Genomic DNA, 26,636 nt, shown 5'->3' with positions numbered 1-26,636 from the left:
TTTACCTCATTCATTACCCTAATGCACTCCTCAGGGAATGCATTAGGGTAAAACACTTTTTAACTTTACACCCAATTTAATGGTGGGCAATACACATTCCTGTGTTCTATGCCATTGAGACAAAGTATGCCCTCACTTCGAGCTCTTCCACACAGGTAGTTAGCTTACCACTTGCAGGGTGATATAGAAGTGATTGGGATGTGTTCAAAAGGCACTACTGTTGTTTCCTGATGCCTGTTTTTTTTTACTTTTTGAACAGCGATTTTACACTGTGGGACTGCGCTGCAATTGAGGGCCCAGCATTTTGCTTGCAGTTGTGCTGAGGCCCAATTGATCTTAATGGGTGAGTTTGGCTGGCAGCACTGCCTGCAGCCTGATTTAAAACTGCTGCATCCACACCATGTGAAAAATCAGAAAAATGTACCCAGACAAGCAAGATAAAGGTAAGGATATGTAATTCGAAGCAGTTACATTTAAATGGTATAGGTCATTTTAGAATCAGAATATATTATGTATGTTCTTCTCTTGGACCTTACCTGAAATGTAGCCGTCCAGACTATGATTTCCTGGATAGCCAAAGTTTCCCTTAGGGAAAAGAGTATTCCCAGGTGAGCCTTAACAGAAAAACAAAAAAAAATATACTTAAATGGAAAACATGAAAACAGAGATCAACCATAACCTGAAAATGGATACGTAAAAGGTAAATATGATCAATAAAGCTTTCATCCTTAACCACTACAATACAGGGCACTTTCACCCCCTTCCTTCCCAGCCCAATTTTCAGCTTTCAGCGCTCTAGCGCTTTCAGTGACAATTGCGCGGTCATGCTACACTGTACCCAAATGAAATTGTTATCATTTTGTTCGCACAAATAGAGCTTTATTTTGGTGTTATTTATTCACGACTCCGTTTTTTTTTTTTTGCGATATAAGCGCAAAAAAAGCGGAAATTTGGAAAAAAAACAATATTTTCTTTTTTCTATTTGAAAAGAAATCCAATAAAATCAAATTTTGTCATAAATTTAAGCCAAAATTTATTCTGCTACATGTTTTTGGTAAAAAAAAAAACGTTAAGTGTATAATAATTGGTTTGTGTGATCACGGACATATGTACGCAAATGATCATGTACATATGTGTGCAGGTGATCACGTACATATGTGTGCAGATAATCATTGGGACATGTGATTTTAGTGGGACATATGTGGGGGACATGTTTTTATTATTAGGGACATGTGTTTTTATTATTTGGGGACAAGTATGTTTTGGGGACATGTGTGTTTTGGGGACATATGTGGGGACTGTGTTTGTACTGTGTGGTGTGTTGTGTGTTTACACTACACTGATGATCAGTGAGTAAAAAGCTGTAAAAAGCAGCCCATACTCACTGATCATCAGCCGGCTGCAGCGTTCTGCTCTCCTCTCCTCAGCGGTGACTTCCGTGTGAGGAGAGGAGAGCCGATTGCCTAGCAACCGGCTGTTTGTTTACATCACATGACGGCCGTGATTGGACACGGCCATCATGTGATCAGGAGGGCCAATCACAGAGCCCTCCTGCCGATCTGAGATGTGCCGTGTCCGGGTGACACGAGCACATCGGGATCGCGCCGCTGCGCGGGCACGCGCGCGCGCGATCCCGCTACTCCTGAAGGACGTTCCTGAACGTCCTATCAGGAGTAGACGGCTCCCACCCGGCCGTATATATGCATTGGCCGGGTGGGAAGTGGTTAATTACAGAGCAACGCCATGCTGATGTATTAAATGAACATTTAAAAACAATACATGGTGAAGGCAAGCTACAGGTCTTAGCAGTTCTGCAGCACGATAGACATTACAGTTTTGCTCATAAGTTTACATACCCTGGCAGAATTTATGATTTCTTGGCCATTTTTCAGAGAATATGAATGATAACACAAAAACTTTTTTCACTCATGGTTCGTGTTTGGCTGTAGCCATTTATTATCAAGCAACTGTGTTTACTCTTTTTAAATCATAACCACAACAGAAACTACCCAAATGACCCTGATCAAATGTTTACATACCAGGGTTAACATGCACACAAGGTGACACAAAGGAGTTTGAATGGCTATTAAAGGTAACCATCCTCACCTGTGATCTGTTTGCTTGTAATTAGTATGTGTGCATATAAAAGCTCAATGAGTTTCTGGACTCCAGACAGACCCTTGCATCTTTCATCCAGTTCTACACTGATATTTCTGGATTCCGAGTCATGGGGAAAGTAAAAGAATTGTCAAAGGATCTGCGGGAAAAGGTAGTTGAACTGTGTAAAAATAGGAAAGGGATATAAATTGATGTCCAAGGAATTGAGAATGCCAATAAGCAGTGTTCAATCTCTAATCAAGAATAAGTGGAAAATGAGAGGTTCTGTTGAAACCAAACCACGGTCAGGTAGACCAACTAAAATGTCATCCACAACTGCCAGGAAAATTGTTTGGGATGCAAAGAAAAATCTCCAAATAACTTCAGGTGTCACAGATCAGCTGCGGAGCTGATCTGTGTCTCACCTTTACTGCTGTAGGTCGGCTGGCACCCGTTGTTCCACTAGCTGGTGTTCAGCTCTGTGCACCCTGCAGCTATAGGTGTCAGCGCCCTTCACCTGTTGCCTAATATATGATTCCTTCCTGCTACTTCCTGTCCAGTCCCTCATGTGCTTCTCTATTTAAATCCCTTTCAAACCAGCTACTGGTTGCTTGAGCAACATTTGTTTCTGAGCTCCCTTCGTGTAACCAGTTTTACCTGACCTCTCTGAACTGATCAATTTTGTTCTGATTACGTTGTCTGCAGCCTGCCCTGACCTTGGCTCACTATCCGGCTCTCCTTTGCTTCATCCATCCTTGTCTAACAGTGTCTTCCGTTACTTCCCTAGCGAGCAAGGTGAACCCGGGGATCGTGACCTGGGGTCAGCACGCAGCTAAGCCTAAACCATCGTGAGGGGGTCCCTGGCAGAATACCGGCTGGCCCTTAGACTCCACGCCCTGGGGAATCCTGTGTCACCTGCTCGCCTGTGGGCTCACTGTAAGTAGTACCATGACATCAGGTGAAATACAGCTGTCAGGTCACCTTGAGGCCAGGTGACACCGTAGGGATTAGGAGTGCACCGCAAGGTTGTGGACGCTATGGCTTACTGCTGCTGACAGAGGTCAAGGTGATAGGAAGGCAGGGCCGCCAGGACACCAAGATGGATCCCACCGGGGATAGAGCATAAGATTCCCTGGGGCGCGGAGTCTAAGAGCCAGCAGGTGTTCACCAGCGCCTCGAGTGGTGAGGATGGACTTGGCTGCAACTGGCTCCAGGTCGCGACCCCCAGGGCCCCCCAGCTCGCACCCACAGTAGGCAACAGGAGGATAGGGATGGTGAGGGACAAAGCCAAGGTCGGGGCCACAAGCAGACAGGAATAGTCGAGGACACGCCAAAAGGTCAGGATCACAGGCAAACAGGGATGGTCAAGGACACGCCAAAGTCGGTAACGGAATAACAGCAGAGCACACGGCAGGTAACAGGAAGCTAACACACAAAGGTTGATCAGCAGGGCTGGCCTGCAGTGCACAGGTTAATATAGAGCTCTCTGATAGGAACTAGGGTGGAGCCATGCCAGAGGATGGATTATAAAAGCAGGTGAGGGTCGGTTGGTCTCTAGAAATGAACACATGGAGACAGGTAAGCAGACAAACTCTATTGTATAACCATGACAACAGCACTATCTGAAAACATGTGGTATGGCTGTTTCAAGATGCACAATAAGGAGGCACTTGAAGAAAATGGGCTGCATGGTTGAGTCACCAGAAGAAAGCCATTACTACGCAAATGCCACCAAGTATCCCGCTTACAATATGCCAAACAGTACAGAGACAAGCCTCAAACCTTCTGGCACAAAGTTATTTGGAGCGATGAGTCCAAAATTTAGCTTTTTGGCCACAACCACAAACGCTTCATTTGGAGAGGAGTCAACAAGGCCTATGATGAAAAGGTACACTATTCCTACTGTGAAACACGGAGGTGGATCGCTGTCAATGATCCAAAACACAAGGCCAGGTCGAGTTGTCATTGTCTACAGCAGAATAAAGTGAAGGTTCTGGAGTGGCCATCTCAGTCTCCTGACCTCAATATCATTGAGCCACTCTGGGGAGATCTCAAACGTGCAGTTCATGCAAGAATTTACAGGAACTGAAGGAATAGGCAGCTTTATCATCTGAGAAGATAAAGAGCCTCATCCACAAATACTACAAAAGACTTCAAGCTGTCATTGATGTTAAAGGGGGCAATACACGGTATTAAGAACTGAGTATGTAAACTTTTGATCAGAGTCATTCGGGTAGTTTCTGTTGTAAATATTCTCCAATTCCTTCCTTATTTTCTCTTTTGCTGTCCACTCTCTGCCCCTTTCCTCCCTACCCTTCATCTAAAATATTTTTTATAGTAGATTTATCTCAATTAATTTTTCACCTAAAATTTGGGACTGATGGCTACAAGACTCTGACACTTGTTCATAACTCAACTTAGACCTCGATCGCCCTATAGGCACCTCACTGTTAGTCTCCCACAACACGGTTAATGGGAGCACGACCCATTGCCACTTCCTGGAACAATCCTCACATATAACCGGGACACTTTAAAATTATTCTGGAACATGTATACATTTGATGTTTACAAACCTGTATGTTACGGTTTATATTCTGGATATATGTCATACCCCTATGCACTTTTGCCTTAATAAAACTCTGGTTGATAAAAAAAATAAAAATGTCAACTAGGATATTCATTAACTTCCCTGCACTACTCTTTTGCTTAGATTCCAGTCAAACTATTTTTCGGGCCCTATCTTGCGTCTTCTTATGTGCACTACCCAGTGACAGTCTTTTTTGACTTGACATTGAGTCGCTGGCAAAAGATCTTCATATGTGTTAGCGATTGCTGATGGGCATGGTAGTTGGCAGCCTACTCTATGGTACCATCATTATTATTTCTAATTTTTTTGTATTTTTTTGTATTTTTTGTATTGTATTCAAAGTCAATGTAATGTTTTTAATTTTGTTTTGTTCTATGCAGTTTTACATCTAATTGTCTTTAAAACATCCCCTGATTAGCCCAAGGTGGCGAAACATGTCAGGGCAATCACTCGAATGCTATTGCTGAGCGATCAAATTTTGTCATCTGCTTTGAATTCTAGATGTTTCTTTGTACATGTGCAGATAAAAACTTTGTTATTTTTATATCTATTGTGGAGTATTGAAATTACTTATTTTTTGCTGGCACCCTCAAAAATCCCGCTAAAAAATTCCCTTGTTTACGGTTGTTATTATTTAACCACTTGACCACTGGGCACTTAAACACCCTTAATAACCAGACCAATTTTCAGCTTTCGGTGCTCTCGCATTTTGAATGACAATTACTCAGTCATGCAACACTGGACCTATATGAAATTTTTGTCCTTTTTTTCACACAAATAGAGCTTTCTTTTGGTGGTATTTAATCACCGCTGGGTTTTTTATTTTTTGTGCTATAAAAGAAAAAATACCGAAAATTCTGTAAAAAAATGAATTTTTCTTTGTTTCTGTTAGAAAATTTAGCAGATTAGTAATTTTTTCTTCATAAATTTTGGCCAAAATTTATACTACTACATATCTTTGGTAAAAATAAGTACAAATTGGTGGATATTATTTGGCCTTTGTGAAAGTTATAGAGTCCACAAGCTATGGTGCCAATATCTGAAAATTGATCACACCTGAAGTACTGACGGCCTATTTCAATTCTTGAGACCCTAACATGCCAGAAAAGTACAAATACCCCCCAAATGACCCCTTTTTGGAAAGAAGACATTCCAAGGTATTTAGTAAGAGGCATGATGAGTTTTTTGAAGTTGTCATTTTTTCCCACAATTCTTTGCAAAATCAAGATTCTTTTTACTTTTTTTTTTTTTTTCACAAAATTGTCATATTATCAGGTTATTTCTCACACACAGCATATGCATACCACAAATTACACCCCAAAACACATTCTGTTATTACTCCCGAGTATGGCGATACCACATGTGTGAGACTTTTACACAGTGTGGCCACATACAGAGGCCCAACATGCATGGAGCGCCATCAGGTGTTCTGGAGCACCCAGGACAATTCTGACATTTCTCTCCTACATGTAAAAATCATCATTTATTTGCTAGAAAATTACATAGAACTCCAAAACATTATATATGTTTTTTTAGCAAACACCCTGGAGAATACAATGGTGGTCTTTGCAACTTTTTATCTCGCACGTTATTTGCGCAGTAATTTTTCGAAAGCTTTTTTTTAGAAAAAAAACAGTTTTGTGCTTAAAAAAAAAAAAACACAGTAAAGTTAGCCCAATTTTTGCATAATGTGAAAGATGAAGTTACGCTGAGTAAATAGATACCTAATATGTCACTCTTCAAAATTGCACACGCTCGTGGAATGGCGCCAAACGTCGCTACTTAAAAATCCCCATAGGCGACGATTTAAATCTCTTTTACTGGTTATATGTTTTGAGTTACAGAGGAGGTATAGGGCTAGAATTATTGCTCTCGCTCTAACGTTCGCAGCGATACCTCACATGTGTGGTTTGAACACCGTTTTCATATGTGGGCGGGACTTACGTATGCGTTCGCTTCTGCATGCGAGCACATGGGGACAGGGGCGCTTTAAAAAAAAACATTTTTTTTTATTGTTCATTTTACTTTATTTATTTTAGTTTGACATTTTTTTCCCCAAAAATAATTTTTTTGATCACTTTTATTCCTATTACAAGGAATGTAAACATCCCTTGTAATAAGAATATGGCATGACAGGTCCTCTTTACAGTGAGATGTGGGGTCAATAAGACCCCGCATCTCACCTCTAAGCTGGGAAGCCTGAAAAAAAAAAAAAGATTCTGGCTTTGATCGTATTAGCGATTCGGTAGAAGCACCGGAGGGCGGCGGGAGGGGGGGGATGTCTATGGCTGGGTATTGCAGGGTATCACCGACTATGGCTGGGTATCTCAGAGTATGGCTGGGTATCTCAGAGTATGGCGTTGCAGAGTACTGCGTTGCAGAGCATTGCAGGGTATTGGCGGGTGTTGCAGAGCGTTGCAGAGTGTTGCAGGGTATTGGCGGGTGTTGCAGAGTGTTGCGGAGTGTTGCGGAGTGTTGCGGAGTGTTGCAGAGTGTTGCAAGGTGTTGCAGAGTGTTGCAGGGTGTTGCAGGGTGTTGCAGAGTGTTGCAGAGTGTTGCAGGGCGTTGTGGAGTGTTGCAGGGCATTGCGGAGTGTTGCAGGGCATTGCGGAGTGTTGCAGGGCATTGCGGAGTGTTGCAGGGCATTGCGGAGTGTTGCAGGGCATTGCGGAGTGTTGCAGGGCATTGCGGAGTGTTGCAGGGCATTGCAGAGTGTTGCAGGGCATTGCAGAGTAATGGCAGGGTATTGCAGAGTAATGCAGGGAATCGAGGGGTTAATTTTCGGTGAGCAGCGATGTGGGCACTGCAGATGCAGCCCACATCGCTGCTGACACCGATCTCTTCCCCCTCCGCTGTACCGATCGGTACAGAGAGGGGGAGGGAGGAACCGGCGTCATAACATGACGCCAGCTTGTTTACAAGTGATCACTCCGTCATTTGACGGAGCGATCACGTGGTAAACGGCCGCGATGAGCGGCCGTTTACCGTGATTCGTGATGGGCCGGGTCCACTGGACCCAGCGGTCACGGATGCTCTCGTGTGCGCGCCCCAGGGGGCGCGAGAGCAGAATTCTGGGAGGCCGTTAATTAACGGCCTCTCAGGCCGCGTACACACGCGGGGACTGTTCGCTCAACTTTGTCCGCTGAACAGTGTTTCGGCGGACAGTCCGCTCGTGTGTGGGCTTTCAGCGGACAGTTTCAGCGGAAGTTCCGAAAAACTGTCCGCTGAAACTTGGTTTGAGCGGACAGTCCGCCTGTGTGTAGGCTTGTTCGTCAAACTAAGTCTCGCGCATGCTCAGAAAGAATTTACACGCCGAAGGTTGCATTGCAGTGTATAGGACGTCGTTTTCTAGTCCCGTCGTACGTGCCGTTCACGTCATCGCGCACGGTTTCAGCGGACTGTTCGTTCGTCGTGTGTGGGCAAGTCCGTCCATGCTAATTTTGAGCGGACTGTCCGCTGAAACTGTTTGACGGACAAAGTTGAGCGAACAGTCCCCGCGTGTGTACGCGGCCTCAGAGTTAAACAACCGCCCTGAAGCCGTTAATCGGCAATGGGCGGTTGTTAAGTGGTTAAAGAGTAAACACAGTTGATTGATAATAAATGGCTTCAGCCAAACACTAAGCATGAGTGAAAGAAATGTTTGTGTTATCATTCATATTCTCTGAAAAATGGCCAAGAATAAATTCTGCCAGGGTGTGTAAACTTATGAGCACAACTATATATATATATATATATATATATATATATATATATATACATACACACATACACACACACACTCACCGGCCACTGTATTAGGTATACCTGTTCAATTGCTTGGTAATGCAAATTGCCAAGAAGTGGTGAAGATAACTAGCTGAAGTTAAAAACGAGCATCAGAATGGGAAAGAAAGAGGATTTAAGTGACTTTGAACGTGGTATGGTTGTTGGTGCCAAACAGGCTGTTCTGAGTATTTAAAAAACTGCTGATCTATGGAGATTTTCATGCACAGACATCCCTAGGGTTTACAGAGAATGGTCCAAAAAAGAGAAAATATCCAGTGAGTGACAGTTAGATGGAGGAAAATGTCTTGCTGAGGTCAAAGGAGAATGGGCAGACTGGTTTGAGATAATAGAAAGGCAATAGTAACTCAAATAACCACTTCTTACAACCTAGATATGCAGAATACCATCTCTGAATGTACAACACATCAAACTTTGGTGCAGATGAGCTACAGCGACAGAAGACCATGCCAGGTGCCACTCCTGTCAGCTACGAACAGGAAACTCCTACAATTCGCACGCATAAAGAGATGGGGTTACCACCGCTCCAGGTAGGTCTGCTGAAACAAAAGGTTTTTCCTCCAGGAAATGAAGAGCCCCAGGTGGCGGCTAGTTCATATAGCAAATCAAGGTGAGTAGAAAATTCTGGACAGCTGCACTCCAAATGAGATTTCTCGTGCCTTTATTAGAACATCAGGATCACAGTGTACTTGTCACAGCCAAGTAATACAGAACCAAAAACGGACGCGTTTCACACTAAATGTAGTGCTTACTCATAGCTAGTGATCACTAAAAATGCTAACAAATATATACTATTTGTGATTAATTAACCATTCAGTGACGTTTTATTAGTTGATTGGCTAACTCACTGGCTGAAAAAAATCAGTCCTGCCAGATGATACCAATCTTGTGAGGTTTCAGCACAGGTTGCCGAACCATCAATCCCAAACTAAACAAAATTGTGATCATACAATATGTAAGCACAAAGATATAGTATCTGTGCACAAATAATTGGTAAATTGGTAGACTCTCTTACACAGTGCATGCTGGGTAGGGGATATACAGCGGCCATTTTAGGTCTCTTGGAGCCACACTGCCTGCCTGTGCGGATCTGTGGAGGAGTGTCCCGAGAGACAGCGGCCGATAGTTATTGCAGAGCGCCGGCTTGTTTGTCTTGTGTGGTGACCTGAAGGAACCTGAGAGACGGTAGCCGGATTAAGAAGGTCCAAAAACACTCAGCGGAGAATCGGAGAACCGGACCGATTCAGTGGAGCAATACAGAGCATCTGGCCCAGCTGACGGAAGGACAAGCGACAGTCAATGGACCAAAGTGATCACGTGGAACTCTGATCCAGTTGGTGAGCGGGCTACGACCCACCGTTTGTTAACTTTTGCATGCAGTTAGACTCACTTACAGGCCTCACTGGAATCTGCAGTTTCACGGAGGCGTAGCAGAGCCACTGACACTAAGCAGGTTTAAGGCCTATTTACTTTGGCGCCTCAGCGCATGTAGATAAGTTATCAGAATTACACCAGGAGCATTTTAGCTTAATCTTCCACATTACTTTGGATTACAAATACAAGGAAGTGACTTGAGCTAGTGAAGAAAAGAAGACCTCCTGGGTTAAAGTACTTTAAGTGAGGCCTCACGTATAGATTTAAAGCAGCGGGAGCTCCCAGGTTGTTATAAATGCATTAAAGAGGAAGTAAACCCTGATGGGTTTACTTCCTCTTTTTTTCCCTGCAAAGGTAAAGCATAATGGACTACTATGCATCGCATAGTAGCTCATTATGTGTCACTTACCTGACACAGGAGCCAGCGAAGTCGCCGCTGATCCCTGAAGTCCGCCGCATCCATGTTGCTGGTGGCGTCTCGCAGCTCCGACAAATCACAGCGGCGAAGCCGCGATGACGTCACTCCCGCGCATGCGCACGGGAGTCGCGTCTCGCAGCTCCGCTGCTGCCACTCGGCGAAGCCGCGATGACGTCACTCCCGCGCATGCGCACGGGAGTCGACAAATTTGGCAAATCCATTCATGGATTTGCCGCATTTAGTGCGCCTGCGCGCCGTAGACAGCGGTGCCCATTTTCGGCCAAATATCTCCTAAACCATATAGGTTTAGGAGATATTGCTTGGACCTACAGGTAAGCCTTAATCTAGGCTTACCTGTAGGTCCAAGTTGTTTGGAAGGGTTTACTTCCTCTTTAACATACTTTTGTTATATTCTGTTATATTGAAATACATTGTGCTGTCGTTCTATGTTGGGTTGACAGTACAATTACTGTAACCACCTGTTGAAATATTTTACAGTAAACAATATTTCTGGTTAAGTATCCAGTTGTGTGGTGTATTGTTTTTCCCCAACAGGTGGAGCCAGTGGATCCTGAGGGTACAATACAGGTTCTTTGCATTGTTGTATATCGTAGCGTATTACATTGCACCACAGCTGTGCCAAGGGGATTGAGTCAAGTCAGTGCGGTTTTTTAGGTAGAGTGCAGGCCCAGTTAAAACCAGCAGCTCCTTCGGGGGTTAGTGCTACATATGTATACAAATGAATGGTGTGAAATGGTAAAAAACATCTATGTGAATACCTGAAAGTAAAAATTAAACTAATGGCCATAGAAAATGGTGATGATGTATAATGTGAAAATTACTACAAGAGAGTAAATGAATGAATAATAAAATCGTGTATAATAAAGATGTTAATTCAAAACTATGTAAAACAATGTGAATCAAATCGTGTTAGGCGCATGTAAATAAATTAATAGATACATGCATTGAATAATGCTGTAAAATGTAATGTTCATGAATAATGCAAAATGACATATTTTAATAAAATTATAACTCTAACTGTATAAAGTGTGAATGCATGTAAATCCTCAATATCGTAGACATATCGGTGGTCCTAGTAAAATGAATGGAAGTGCACAACTCAATGTCTACATATGCAAGCAGGCTTGAGCAACTCTCTGTGTAATGGTGCTTAAAAAGCCTGCAAACAGACATAGAGGAATGCAGTTCACCATGCATTTACCGATGTGCACAATGAATGTACATGTTAGTGTATAGACAGATCAATCCATGTATACTTGTAAAGTGTGGATGCAGAAAGACATCTCGCCATGCAATTCACCATGCGTTTATCAATGTGCACAATGGATGTCACGTTCAGTCATTCAGTCACGTTTTATCACAAATAGTATTATATTTGTTAGCATTTTTAGTGATCACTAGCTATGAGTAAGCACTACGTTTTAGTGTGAAACGCGTCAGTATTTTTGGTTCTGTATTACTTTGCTGTGACATGTACAGTGTGATCTTGATGTTCTAATAAAGGCACGAGAAATTTCATTTGGAGTGCGGCTGTCTAGAATTTTCTACTCACCTTGATTTACAATTCGCACAGGCTCACCAAAACTGGGCAATAGAAGATTGGAAAAACGTTGCCTGGTCTGATGAGTCTCAATTTTAACTGCAACATTCAGATTGTAGGGTCAGAATTCGGCATAAACCACATGAAAACATGGATCCATCCTGTCTTGTATCAACAGTTCAGGTTGGTGGTGGTGTAATGGTGTGGAGGATGTTTTCTTGGCACACTTTCAGCCCCTTAGTACCAATTGAGCATCATTTAAACAAATATTGTTGCTGACCATGTCCATTCCTTTAAGACTACAGTGCACTCATCTTCTGATGGCTACTTCCAGTAGGATAATGCACTCTCACAAAGCTCAAATCAACTCACCACTGGTTTCTTGAACAGAACAATGAGTTCACTGTTCTCCAGTGGCCTCCACAGTCACCAGATCCCAATCCAATAGAGCACCTTTGTGATGTGGTGGAATGGGAGATTTGCATCATGGATGTGCAGCCAACAAATCTACAGCAACTGCGTCATGCTATCATGTCAATATGGACCAAAATTTGAGGAATGTTTCCAACACCTTGTTGAATCTATGCCACAAAGAATGAAGGCAGTTCTGAAGGCAAAAGGGGGTCCAACCCAGTACTAGCAAGGTGTACCTAATAAAGTGACCAGTGAGTGTGTATGTGTGTAAATTTATATATATATATATATATATATATATATATATATATATATATTATATATATATATTATATATATATAAACAGTCTACGGTATATGTTTCTCTCAGTACAGGCTTGCTCTTAAGAGGAAACATTAGAGGCAATTTAGGTCTCTTTGTCAGGAGTGACATAGTAAAAATCAAGTCTTTTAACCACTTGCTTACTGGGCACTTAAACCCCCCTCAGTCCCAGACCAATTTTCAGCTTTCAGCGCTGATGCACTTTGAATGACAATTGCGCGGTCATACAACACTGTACCCAAATGAAATTTTTATCATTTTTTTCCCACAAATAGAGCTTTCTTTTGGTGGTATTTAGTTACAGCTCGGAGTTTTATTTTTTGCTAAACAAACAAAAAAAAATGCAAAAAAAAAAATCATGTTTAATAGTTTGTTCTAAAATTTTGCAAACGGGTCATTTTTCTCCTTCATTGAAGTGCGCTGATGAGGCGGCACTGATGGGCTGCATTGGTGGGCACTGATAGGCTGCATTGGTGGGCACTGATAGGCTGCACTGGTGGGCACTGATAGGCTGCACTGGTGGGCACTGATAGGCATAGTTAAGGCGGCACTAATAGGCACAGATAAGGCGGCACTGATGGGCACAGATAAGGCGGCACTGATGGGCAAAGATGGGCACAGATAAGGTGGCATGGATGGGTGACACAGATGGGTGGCACGGATGGGTGGCACGGATGGGCACTGATAGGTACCACTGATAGATGGGACTGATGGGCACTGATAGGTGGCACTGATAGGTGGCTCTGATAGGTGGCACTGCTGGGCACTGATGGGCGGCACTGCTGGGCACTGGTAGATGACACTGATGGGCACGGATATGTGGCACTGGGGTGCAGCACCTTTGTTGAGGCAGATTGTGGGCACTGCTGGGTGGCACTGTGGGCACTGCTGGGTGGCACTATGGGCACTGCTGGGTGGCACTGACGGGGGGCACTTTTTTAAATGTGGCACTGGCAGGGGGCAGGTGGGCACTGGCAGGGGGCAGGTGGGCACTAGCAGGGCTGGCCATGATCGGGACTAATGTCCCGATCACGGCCGCCGGTGATCGGCTTTTTTTTTTCTCCTCGCGAGGAATAATAGCCGATTACCGGCTCCGTTATATCACATGATCAGCTGTCATTGGCTGACAGCTGATCACGTGATAAGGGGTCGGGATCGACCCCTTGCACGGATCGGTGATCAGGCGAGTCTCGTAGACTCGCCGATCACAGAGCGCGCGCCCCTCAGGGGGCGCGCAGGGCGCTCGTGCACGGGACTACGTCTATTGACGTCGTCCCGGAAAAGGAGATCCGCGCTGTAGCCGTCATTTGGCTATAGCGCGGATCTCAAGTGGTTAAAGAGGCGTATTTACTTTACTTTAACTCTACAATACTACTACTTCTATTGATAGATAACTTGGTACAACAAAGGGCTACAACTTTGCAGTCTTTCAGGCTTAGACATGGTTTGAATATCGTGGGTTCAGCAGGAACCGAAAAAGATTCAAACTGTTAATGGGCAGGCTGAATGTACCAAGTTGACCTATCAACTTAGGTAAACCAACCAGCCTGCCAGATTATTTTAGGATTATCGCTAGCGGCTGCTATAGCCACTAGCAATAATCACTGTCTTCTCCCAGCAGGGATGACTTCCCCAACTTCCCTCAACCACGAGAAGACAAGGAGAGATTCCCACATCAACATTGTCTGTGTTGATGGGGAAATCAAGCAAATTTCTCATGGTTGCAGGAAAGAAATTTTCTCCATGTATGGCCAGCCTTACTGTACAATTTGAAAAGGACAACATTCCTCTCATGTTCTCTCAAAATCCGTCTGATAGATGTGTCCCTTTCAGTGCTGACAAATTGGCAGAGGAGTTGTTGCAAAGTGGCCCTAAATGTTCAGTGTACACAGTGCAAGTGCCCCACTTACCGCTCGTTAAACCTTTGTGGGGGGGGGGGGGGAAATACTACATTTAAGCTCGCCATACAGAGCGAATGTTGGCCGGTTCCTGATGATCCACCTGCAACTTGGACTGGATGGACCTACTGTCATTACTCAGTCTGACATCCTTCGATCTGAAAATTGAAGGAGACAGACAGAAAATTGTCAGCCAAACAGTAACTGCACCTCATCAGCTGCAGTCACTCTTTGGTTATTTTGACAGCTACAGGTGCCAGCTGTCAGACTAAAATAGCCAGCAGCCAGAAATGTTTACTGTTTAGCATGGATTGGGACTCAATTCATTTCTCTTGTTCAGGCTGCAGGCCTGAATGATACATGGATCCACAATGCAGTAAGGGAAGCTCCAAACAAACTTACCTCCTGTGTAACTGACATCACTTGCATATGCATAGCTTGGGTGATGTGGGTAAAGAATTGGCCTCTCTGATTCTGCAACAGGAACTTTAGTTGAATCATATGGCATAAAACCGTGCAAGCTTTGCCAACCGTCAAGTTGCCCATGAGGATATGCTCCTGATTCAGGTGTAGCTGGTGGCATAGCTGAAATATGTGGATTGAACATTCTTTGGTATTCATTACGCATGTAGCTGTAACCTGGGTCCCCCTGAGTAGGTTGCTCAGGGCTGTATAGTCCATTGGCAGGTATAAAATTCCCTGGATTGTGTGGATTCACATCACATGGTTCATTAAACACTTTACGGCTTCTGAGCTCACTTTGAGCACCTGGGTTGGAAGGGTTAGTCACGTTATCAATACGACTGCCAGTCTGATGATAATTCATTTCTTCTTGCAGTTTCCGCTGTAAGTCATCATATTTTTCTTCCTCAGACTCTTCAGGCTCATTGGAAGCCCTGAATAAATTCTCATTTATGTTTCCATGTAAAAAGCCCAGGTTGCTATGAAGAGACTGGGGTGTATCTAGAAAAAGATAAAACATGTCAGACCTGACATAATAGTGAATAAATAAAAGTGGCACCTTTTGAGGGAAAGGGTGGGAGGAGGGGTACCTGGTTTTGACACTTCCACTTCCGGCCACCCCCCCCCCCTTCTCCTGCAGCTGGCCCAATCAGAGAGCACAGCGTGCTTCACCTATGCACATTAGGGAACCGTACGTGAAGCTGCAATTCTTCACTGGCGGTTTCCCTTAGTGGAGATGGCGGCTGCAGCACCCGATAGCCGATTGAAAAATTGGCTTGGGTGAAGATACTGCTGGATTCCTGGACACGTAAGTGTCCAAATATAACAAGTCAGCAGCTACAGTATATGTAGCTGCTGACTTTAGTTTTTTTTTTCTGCAGGAGTCTGGAGCTTCTCTTTAACACAAGGTTTCCCACAGAAGGATTCCAGCTTTACACAGCAGTGCAAGTAGCAGAAACAAAAACGCCAAGCCACCTGGCTGTCCTGTTAGCAGGACCACTGTTCCTTACACTGGTCTCCCAGACCATTGGTTCTTCAGACTCACTTAACCTTTATTCACAGCACCTTGCTTTACCAGCCCACTCCTGTCCTCTGGATAGGGTTTTCCAGCCCTGAGAGCTTTGTCTCTCTAGAGACTTCCAGATTCCCTCGAGCCAAGGCAAGGAATCCCCCTCACAAGGGATGCAGTCTACAGCAGGAACTCCCAGTTCTTCCGACAGGGTTCTGTCTTCAAATGGCAGCCACTGCAACTCCTATTTCAACTGCTGTAGCTCTGATCAGGCTTATAACAACTCTGCACACCTGTGCATTCACACTGGCTGCAGGTGTCTCGCAAAGTTCGGACACAGGATCGAGGTTCTTTCCCACCCAAGACACTTCGGCACCTTCAACTCAAGGCCCTGATGTGGGATTACCGAACCTGGAGAAAATGTAAGTGGTTGTAAAGGCTCAAGGGTATTCACCTTCATGCATGGTATGAAGGTAAAAAAAATGTTATGTGTGCAGCAGCCCCACCCCCCCCCCCCCCATACTTACCTACTCGATACAGAAATGTGCAAGAGAGCAGCAGTCCTCCTGGGTCAGTTTCTCCTCATTGGCCGAGACAGCAGTGGGAGCCATTGTCTCCCGTCACTGTCAATCACAGCCAGTGAGCCCATGAGAAGAGAGCGGGGGTGGGGCTGAGCCATGCTACATATGTGAATGGACACAGTGCAGCGACTCAGAAGATGTTTGCTATAGGGGCACTTGGCAGGAGGGAGGGACCAAGAGCTCTGGCAAGGGACCCAGTGCAAAACCACTGCACAAAGCAGGTTAGTATGACATGTTTGTTTTTTGTTTGTTTACCTTTAATATCACTTTAAAGGATAAGTTCCCCTTTCATAGCATGTTACATCCATATTCAGGGTGTAACATGTTATGAAAGGACCAGCCCCTACTCTCCCACTTTGACAACTAGCAGGGGATATATTGTACGGACAAAAGGCAGGATTGCTTTCTAATTACTGATAGATTTTAGCTTATGTCTTGGATTTCCATGCCTTTTTGCCTCTCCCTTTCTTCATGTGTTCAATACTTTTTCCTTCCATTTTATTACACATAACTTAATTTCGTATTTCTTTTGGTTTCTTTGTATGTATGGATTGCATGGGTTGTTACTGACACGTGGAGAAAAGTCCATGTCAATAACACCTTTAGAAATATATTTACCTAGAAAAATGGTGACGTGTTCAATACTTATTTTACCCGCTGTACATATACACAGTAATGGCATTGTATTATTGTATTAGGCTTCTAATGTTCTGAGGTCCTTTTTTTTATAAGGCTGTAATATATAAGGAAGGCAACATACCTCTTGGTTGCATACTGGGAGGTTCTGCATCACAGTCTATCTGCAAAGATGCCATCCTTTGAATAAATTCTTCTGGCTTCGGGTAATCTTTCTAAATGCACAAAAGAAGTCTAATGAAATATAATTTACAGCATACTATAGGAATACTATAGGAAGTTTTAGATGGAGACACACAGTACAAAATTGGGAGGCAACAATTTTAAAATAAATTATAGGGTGTGCCAACAAAATGTATACACAATTTGGATGATCAAATTTTCAAATATTATACATAAATGTACTTTCTCAAACTGATGACCATTTTGGTCCAGGCAATGCTGATAACTAGTCATTCAGATTGTGTATATACAATTTTTGGGACACCTTGTATTTTGCAGCCTCACAAGAATGTTGGAACAACACCATTTAAGGCCCCTTTCACACAGGGTGAACTGCGGCTGTGATCCGCTTCCTAAGCAGGGGATCTCTCTGCTGACTCCTGCTGAGCAGGCAGATGACAGCAACGGCACTATTGGCTCCCGCGGCTGTCAAACTCAGTCAGCCAATTAGGGGAGAGAGGGGGCGGGGCCGGTCGGGGCTCAGTGTTTGAATGGACACACGGAGCTGTGACTCTGCTCCAGTGCCCCCATAGGAAGCTGCTGAATGTGGGGGCACTTGATAGGAGGGAGGGCCCAGGAGCAGCAAAGAGGGACAAGGAGAGGCGCATTCAGAGCATTATACAACTAAAAGTGGAATTCCACCCAGAAATGGAACTTCCGCTGATCCGGTTTATCCCCTCCTCCAGTGTCACATTTGACACCTTTCGGGGGGGGGGGGCAGATACCTGTCTAATCCAGGTATTTGCTCCCACTTCCAGCAAAAGAGTGCCACAGAATCTGTGATGAACTACGCCATGTCCGGCCCCTCCTCGCCTTCCCCTCCGCTGTCTTCTGGGAGACACACAGGTCCGAGAAGACAGCAAGGCTTCACTTCCTCATTCCCTTACGGAAGATGCCGGCGCTTGCACCCAGAGCCCAGTAAATTTACCTGCTGAATTCAAAACAAAATAGGTGTATGCATGGTAAAGAATCTTGTAATTTAGGCAAGGGGCATATTTTAGGTTTGGGGGTGTATGTGAACATGTATTATGTTACACCCTAAATGTGGGTGTCAAATTACACATGGTCAGAAGTGTAGACCAGTGATTTCTAAACTGCGGCCCTTTGCTTGCCATTATCCAGCCCTTGGGGCACCATTCCTCCCACTGATACAAGGCACTATTTTAACTGACAACAACAAAGAGGCATAATTCCTTCCACTGACGAACAATTGCACAAAATTCCTCCCACTTCCACTGACATCAACAATGGGACATCATTTTTCCCTTGACACCAATGACGAGGTACTATTCCTCCCGCTGACAACAATGGGGCACTCTTCCTCCCACAGACATCAATGATAGGGCACTATTGATTTAACTAATATCAGTGTACTATTCCTCCACGGGTGCTATGTAATTTCCTTACTCCCAACGCTGAAGCATTGCTGCTCCCACTTACGCTGGGACATTTTCTACTACCATTGGCAGTCCGGTCCCCCTAAAGTCTGAAGGACAATAAACTGGCCCTTTGTTTAGTAAGTTTGGAGACCCCTGATGTAGGTTGTTTTTAAAGATAATAAATTATATATATATATATATATATATAACACACACGCACACACACACACACACACACACAATCTCACAAAAGTGAGTACACCCCTCACATTTTTGTAAATATTCTATTATATCTTTTCATGTGACATCACTGAAGAAATGACACTTTACACGCTGCAATGTAAAGTAGTGAGTGTACAGCTTGTATAACAGTGTAAATTTGCTGTCCCCTCAAAATAACTCAACACACAGCCATTAATAATCAAACTGCTGGCAACAAAAGTGAGTACACCCCTAAGTGAAAATGTCCAAATTGGCCCCAATTAGCCATTTTCCCTCCCTGATGTCATGTGACTCGTTAGTGTTACAAGGTCTCAGTTGTGAATGGGGAGAAGGTGTGTTAAATTTGGTGTTATCACTCTCACTCATTCATACTGGTCACTGGAAGTTCAACTTGGCACCTCATGGTAAAGAACTCTGAGGAACTGAAAAAAAGAATTGTTGCTCTACATAAAGATAGCCTAGACTATAAGAAGATTGCCAAGACCTTGAACCTGAGCTGCAGCACGGTGGCCAAGACCATACAGGACAGGTTCCACTCAAAACAGGCCTCGCCATGGTCGACAAAAGGAGTTGAGTGCACGTGCTCAGCGTCCTATCCAGAGGTTGTCTTTGGGAAATAGACATATGAGTGCTGCCAGCATTGCTGCAGAGGTTGAAGGGGTGGGGTCAGCCTGTCAATGCTCAGACCATACGCCGCACACTGCATCAAATTGGTCTGCATGGCTGTCATCCCAGAAGGATGCCTCTTCTAAAGATGATGCACAAGAAAGACTGCAAAGTTTGCTGTAGACAAGCAGACTAAGGACATGGATTACTGGAACCAGGCCCTGTGGTCTGATGAGACCAAGATAAATGTATTTGTTTCAGATGTTGTCAAGCGTGTGTGGTGGCAACCAGGTGAGGAGTACAAAAACAAGTGTCTTGCCTACAGTCAAGCATGGTGGTGGGAGTGTGGGGCTGCTTGAGTGCTGCCGACACTGGGGAGCTACAGTTCATTGAGGGAACCATGAATGCCAACATGTACTGTGACATACTGAAGCAGAGCATGATCCCCTTCCTTCAGTGACTGTGCCACAGGGCAGTATTCCAACATGATAATGACCCCAAACACACCTCCAAGATGACTACTGCCTTGCTAAAGAAGCTAAGGGTAAAGGTGATGGACTGGCCAAGCATGTCTTCAGACCTAAACCATATTGAGCATCTGTGGAGTATTCTCAAACGAAAGGTGGAGCGCAAGGTCTCTAACATCCACCAGCTCTGTGATGTCATCATGGAGGAGTGGAAGAGGACTCCAGTGGCAACCTGTGAAGCTCTGGTGAACTCCATGTCCAAGAGGGTTAAGGCAGTGTAGGAAAATAATGGTGGGCGCACAAAACATTGACACTTTGGGCCCAATTTGGACATTTTCACTTAGGGGTTTACTCACTTTTGTTGCCAGCGGTTTAGACATTAATGGCTGTCTGTTGAGTTATTTTGAGGGGGACAGCAAGTTTACACTATTATACAAGCTGTACACTCACTACTTTACATTGTAGCAAAGTGTCATTTCTTCAGTGTTGTCGCATGAAAAGCTATAATTGAATATTTCCAAAAATCTGAGGGGTGTACTCACTTTTGTAAGATACTGTATAAATGAATATATATATATATATATATATATATATATATATATATATATATACACACATACACACAGTAATTTGACACTTACCTGAAATCTATCCACATCACGTTCAACGTCCTTTTCATATTTTTCACAATATACAGGCCGAAATTGTTTTTCACAGTCTGAAAAGTAAAGTGACATATAAGGAACACGTTTAACTAAAATGTTATTATCGTTCACGCAAACGACACTCCTTCCTCTCCTCCCATATTGCTCTCCGGGCTCTGTATGTGTTTTTATTTCTAGCTGACGTGGAATAATACTGTACATTTGTTGGGTTAACTAACTGTAGATCTGTCCATGTATTGATGTACAGGTCTCATAATAAATGGTATAAAGCCAGTTAGTGCCTGTGCAAGTACTGTGCTCAGCTGGCTAATAAGAAAAAAAGAGCTGTCACTTATCAGCCTGGGTGTTCTCTCTCGGGTCTCCCATTATCATAATCACAGCAGGTGGGGGCAGGAAGTGCTGCAGATCGGGACAAAGTCTTTTCATATTAACAAACTGGTAATCACCCGCGTGTTAACATAATAAGTTGGCCAGCTCCCGCCCTCTGTCTTGCTCTGCAGGATTTCCCACCCCTGCTGTGAGTATGATAGCGGCAGCCTGATAGGAGACACGATAGAGAACACCCAGCTGCTATGTGTCTCTGCCCTGATAGGACTCTGCAGGGGAGGCTGCAAATGAAAGGGACACTGATGTAAAAGAGGGGCGGTCCTGTATTCCAAAAAAAAAAAAAAAAAGTACAGCGACTTATCACTCCAATCACAGATTGTCATAACAATCGGATGATCGTCAACTGGTCCTACTGGTTACTGATTGTTGGCACAAGACCTTGAGCTGTCCATGAGAGATTTGTCTCTGTGCTGGGAGCGCACTCTTAGCACAAACACAGTATCGCATTTATATGGCCCCACGAATTAGGACCCACTTTCATGAGGGCACATATATGTGAACGCTCTGCAGAAAGGGGTTAATAGGGATCCTGCAGAGGTAGCTAGGGGTTTATGGATGATTAATTTTTCATTTGATTGATTTTAAAGCGGAGTTCCACCAAAGAGCCCTTTCACACCGGAGCACCTTTAACCCAAAGAAGGGGTTAACAAGGGGTTAAAAGTGCCCAAAAAGCGCCCCTTTGCAGGCACTTTGCAGGTGCTTCGGCAGCACTGCCCGTTGATTTTAATGGCAGGGGCGGTGGAGGAGGGGTTTATACACCGCCCCAAAGACATTGTTTGCAGGACTTTTTTTGTCCTGCAAGCACACTGCCCCAGGGTGCACTCAGGCTTTCAAACGGAGGAGACAGGGGAGGTAGTTTACAGGCACCATTTTTAGCGCTAAAATGCCTGTAAAGCGCCTTCAGTGTGAAAGGGATCAAAAGTGGAACCTCCGCTTAGCCCCCCCCCCCCACTTTTAGAAGTTCGGTCCCCCTCATACTTCGTCCACCACCAGGCCAGTTATAAGTAGGGAACAGGCTGTGAAGCTGAAAGGCTTCACTGTCTGTTTCCCTTACCATGAATGGCGGCGGCGGCACCCGAGAGCTGATCTGACACAGGTAAGTGTCTCAATATTAAAACACAACAGCTAATTTTTTTTTTTTGTAATCAGAGAGGAATGTTATCAGAGTAATTGTATTTATTTTGCAATTCATTTTTAACTTCAGAGGATACTGAACACCCAGTGAAAATCTTTTATGTAGGCTTAGTCATTGGGGTTACCTAAGCACGTGCTAACTCATGAAAATCCCTAACAACACTCCAAGATGCTCAACTATCTCTACTGACCTACACACCGGCCCTCTGCTAACCAATAGGGGTGAAGTGTGACAGGGTAATATGAAGTGGAGAAAGAAAAAAAGGAAAATTGTATCAAATACTTACCATACTTTTCCCTTTCCTGGCGCAAATACATTGCAGCATACATATGATATAGCTCCGCCCCTACATGCACCCACAGGACCTGTTTAGATCTATAAAGGTCTGACTGAGAGCTACCTCCCCCATTCTCCATATAAAGCACAAAGATCGAAGGCTGGGTTCGTATGCTGACATGTATTGGCATCAGGAAAGGAAAATTACGGTAAGTATTTGATACAATTTTCCATTTTTCTGATGCCAAACATGGCAGCATACATATGATACATAATGAGCTTTTGAGAGGGAGGGTTTTAATGCCACAAACTTAGTCTTTGACAATAGACATAAAAGCTTGGATGATTTTCCTCCCAAACTCTACAGGGTGGATCCAGCAGCTCTTATTACAGTAGTGTTTTAAGATTGTATGATGCGATGACCAGCTAGCCTCTTTGCAGACTGTCTTCAGAGACAATGCTGCCCGTGCCACCCAAGAAGAAGACATCGCCCTGATTGAATGAGCTCTAACCACCTCTGAAGGATTCTTCCGGCTGCTCTATATGCCCGGTGTATAGTTTTTACTATCCAGGCTGAGATGGTTCTGGCCAAGGCCTCTTTCCCTTTAAATTTTCATGATGAAAAAGGTCTTTCAGAATGTCTGATTGTAGAAGTAGCCTGGAGATAGGCTTTGAGGACTTTTAGAATGTCCAACTCGTGCAGATCAGCATCTGATTCCGCTGGGAAGGCTGGAAGCACCCATTCCCTGGAGAGATGAAATATCAATGGCACTTTTGGGATAAAATGATCCAATGGTTTCAGCACAACCCTGTCTGGGAAGAACATGGAATAAGGTTCTGCTGCCCCAATTCTTGGAGTTCCAACACCCTTCCCCCTGAAGTTATGGCTAATAGGAAAGCCGTTTTTAATGGTGATATTCCATAATGAACAGGCTTCTGGTCGGGGTACGAGGAGGGTTTGCTATAAAATTGAGGACTACTGCTAGGTCCCATTGAGGGAACCCATTTCTCTTGGAAAGGTGTAGTCTAAGTACCGCTCTCATGAAGTGCTCCACCAGCAGGTTTGCTGCCCATTTCCTTTTGGGGAAAAGCCGAGATGGCTGAAATTTGCACCTTAAGCAAACTTAGGCTGAGCCCCAAATCCAATCTGGATTGCAGGAAAGACTGGATGTGAGATACATTTGGGTCACTAGGGTCAAATTGACATCCAGCTGCAAAGCTAGTGAACCCTATTCCATATTCTAGAGTAGATGGCATTGGTTGACCCCTTTCTGGAACTCTGTATAGCTCTAATACCCTCTGGAGAACATCCTAACTCTTGTAACTCTTGTCTTACAATCTCCGGGCCACTACGGGCAGTCGTGCTGGTTGCGGATGAGGGGCATCTCCTTTAGACAGGAGATGAGGAGACACCGGCACAGTGATCGGTGTGCACATGCTGAGATCCATTGCCAGAGAGACCCATGGGCTATGAGGCTAGTAAGATAATACTGTGATGACTGTCAAATTCTCTTTCACCAATCTCCATTTTCAGGATTTAAAGAAATGGAGGGAAGGCATAGGTCAGTTGCCCAAGCCAAGGATGGGTCAAGGCGTCCATTCCCTCCGCTAATGGATGAGCAGATGGTTGACGAGGCAAAAATATCAATCTTGCAGACACCCACCACTCGCGGATGATCTGTTTGAACACTTCAGGGTGGCTCCAACCTCCTAAGTGGGTCTGGCATTAAAAGGGCTTCTGGGTATCTGAGGGAGCTGCAGGTGTCTTAGCTCTCTGCGATCTTACGAAGGTAACGAACGCCTTCTGAAGTCCTTGGATGGGCGAAAGCCTCGGAAATCCCAGTACCTGTTTGGTGCGCCTCTGGATGGTTGCCCCTTCTGGCATCTGGACCTTCGATATTGGGGCAGATGACCTGAATTTCCTCCTATACCCTAGAGATGGCAGTCTCCAGTTTTTTGGCCAAACAGCGCCTTCCCATGAAAAGGCAGTTAAAGCAATTCTGCTTTGAGGATGGGTCGGCTGCCCAGGGTTTTAGCCACAGCGCTCTTTTGGCTGTGACTGAGCTAAGCATGGCTCTGGAGGACCATTGAATGATGTCTTTAGCTGCCTCACCTGTGAAGTCCGCTGAGAGTTTCTCATCAAGAGCCTTGATTTTTTTCTTTTGGCAGCTGGTTTTTTGATCGTATACTCCAAAGGTCTGCGCCCACAGACGCATAGCACTTGCTACAGATGTTAAAGCAATGGCGGGTTTACAAGCACCACCTGCCATGAGGTAAAACTTTAAGTCCATGTCAATACGTCATCAAGGATATCGTGGAAAGGAGGAAGAGTCTTCCATCGGAAGTGTTACATTCTTGGCCAGTCTGGTGACTGCCCCATCCACTGTTGGTGGGTTAGATAAAGGAGTCGCATCCTCCTCCATTAGTGGATACAACCTATTGGTTGAGGAGGATTTTCTCTCCCCCTTTTCCCATTCCTCCTGAAACAAGCCTCTTATTTCTCTCATAAGAGGATAGGTAGCTACCTGTTTCTTTAGGGTCCTCCTATGGAATCCAAAGGCTTGTTCACACTTGCCGCAGGCTCTGCTATTGCACTAAAAAGCGATCTGTGCTTAGGTCCTTTTCAGAGGCATTTGATATTATTACATAGAGGGGACAAGTGTTCCTGCTATGCGATTTTCAAAGAGTGATTTCTTACCCAATGTTACAACTCGCATGGGGGCGGCCCATTCACTTGGCTGCCCATACGTGTGCAAAAAGAAGCCCCTGCTCAAATTTAGGGGCAACCAGCTTTGTACAATGTTTTTAAAGGCATGTTCTCCCACGTGACAATCACAGCAGAATCGGATCGCATTTGGGGTGTCCTGAAAGGATAAAGACACCTAATGTGTGTTGTGCAGCAATTGCCACACAATTTAAAATCAGATTGTATGATGTGTGATAAGGTTTTCTCCTTCTTTGGAGGAGGTTCCGGATCCCCCCATTCCAGTGCAGCTTTTACTGCCTTAATGAATAGTGGTATTAGCGCAATATCAAGCCTGAACCTTTAGGATCCTCTGCCGAGGAGGCGATATTCTTTTCCCCTCTGCCTTAACCTTCTACCTGAAGGTTGGCTGTAATACTGGGTCTGGGGAATCAGCCTGCCTAATCTGCTGGGCTGGAGTCACCCCTGAAGTGCCTGGTACCCCTCTAGTTAGAGAGGGTTGAATGGCTTGGTTTAGGGCCCACACTGTTCATCTGCTTCTTCCCTGGTTGCCCGAGGCGACCGGAAAAATCTGCCAGGGAGTTGGAGACTACTTTCTTGAGCAAGGTTGACACCTGCTGACTATCATACTCCTGATCTCTGGCAAGCTGCCTGAAGCAGTTGCTACAAAGTGGCTTTCCAGGCATAGGGTCATCTCCACATGACCAACATTTGCCTTTCGGGTGCTGAGCCTTTTGAGGAGAAGCTGTGTGCGTTCTCTTAAGCGAACATATTCCCCCTTTGTACTGGGGTCTGCCAGGACTGGAGGAGTCACTTTCTGCCCTGGAAAAATCCTGGAAGACATACTCGCCAGGGAAGCGCACACTTTTTCCCACATCTTCTTATTTACAAAAATTTACCTTACCTGGTATTGTGGTGTTAGGCTCATGCTGGCAGAAGAACTGAAAGGTGCAAGGGGGACTGCATGGTAACAGAGAAAAATAAGGGGGGGGAGAGAGAGAGAGGGGAGAGAGAGAGAGAGAGAGAGGAGAGAGAGAGAGAGAGAGAGAGAGAGAGGAGAGAGAGAGAGAGAGAGAGAGAGAGAGAGAGAGAGAGAGAGAGAGAGAGAGAGAGAGGAGAGAGAGAGAGAGAGAGAGAGAGAGAGAGAGAGAGAGAGAGAGAGAGAGAGAGAGAGAGAGAGAGAGAGAGAGAGAGAGAGAGAGAGAGAGAGAGAGAGAGAGAGAGAGAGAGAGAGAGGAGAGAGAGAGAAATCCCCCCTTTTTTTTTTGGGAAAACAGTAACACATTTAAGAAATCTGGGCAAACCCCATCCCCTAGTAATACATTGCCCCCACTACCCCCATTGCTAGGATAGCAAGACTTACTGAGATGCTGTCTGAATAGCAAAGACATTCATTACCTGGCCATTTGTGCTCTGTAAATAGAGAAAAAG

At 44.6% G+C, this 26,636-nt stretch overlaps 1 protein-coding gene across 1 annotated transcript in view; it reads right to left on the bottom strand.

The window, feature by feature from the left end:
* The window catches only part of RIPK1 (receptor interacting serine/threonine kinase 1), a 67,678-nt gene that overhangs the window by 9,238 nt on the left and 31,804 nt on the right, over positions 1-26,636 (bottom strand). Inside the window, exons 7-10 of the mRNA XM_077492111.1 lie at positions 20,680-20,756; positions 17,267-17,357; positions 14,857-15,417; positions 537-614 (exon numbers count right to left, since the gene is read on the bottom strand). Of these exons, the coding sequence (XP_077348237.1) occupies positions 537-614; positions 14,857-15,417; positions 17,267-17,357; positions 20,680-20,756 (807 nt within the window). The remainder of the gene's footprint in view (positions 1-536; positions 615-14,856; positions 15,418-17,266; positions 17,358-20,679; positions 20,757-26,636) is intronic.

Source organism: Lithobates pipiens, unplaced genomic scaffold (assembly GCF_037356315.1).
Source record: "Lithobates pipiens isolate NorthernLeopardFrog02 unplaced genomic scaffold, aLitPip1_a1.2 Scaffold_19, whole genome shotgun sequence".
In the NCBI taxonomy this organism is placed as follows: Eukaryota; Metazoa; Chordata; class Amphibia; order Anura; family Ranidae; genus Lithobates; species Lithobates pipiens.
This window is presented reverse-complemented; position numbering and strand designations above follow the sequence as displayed.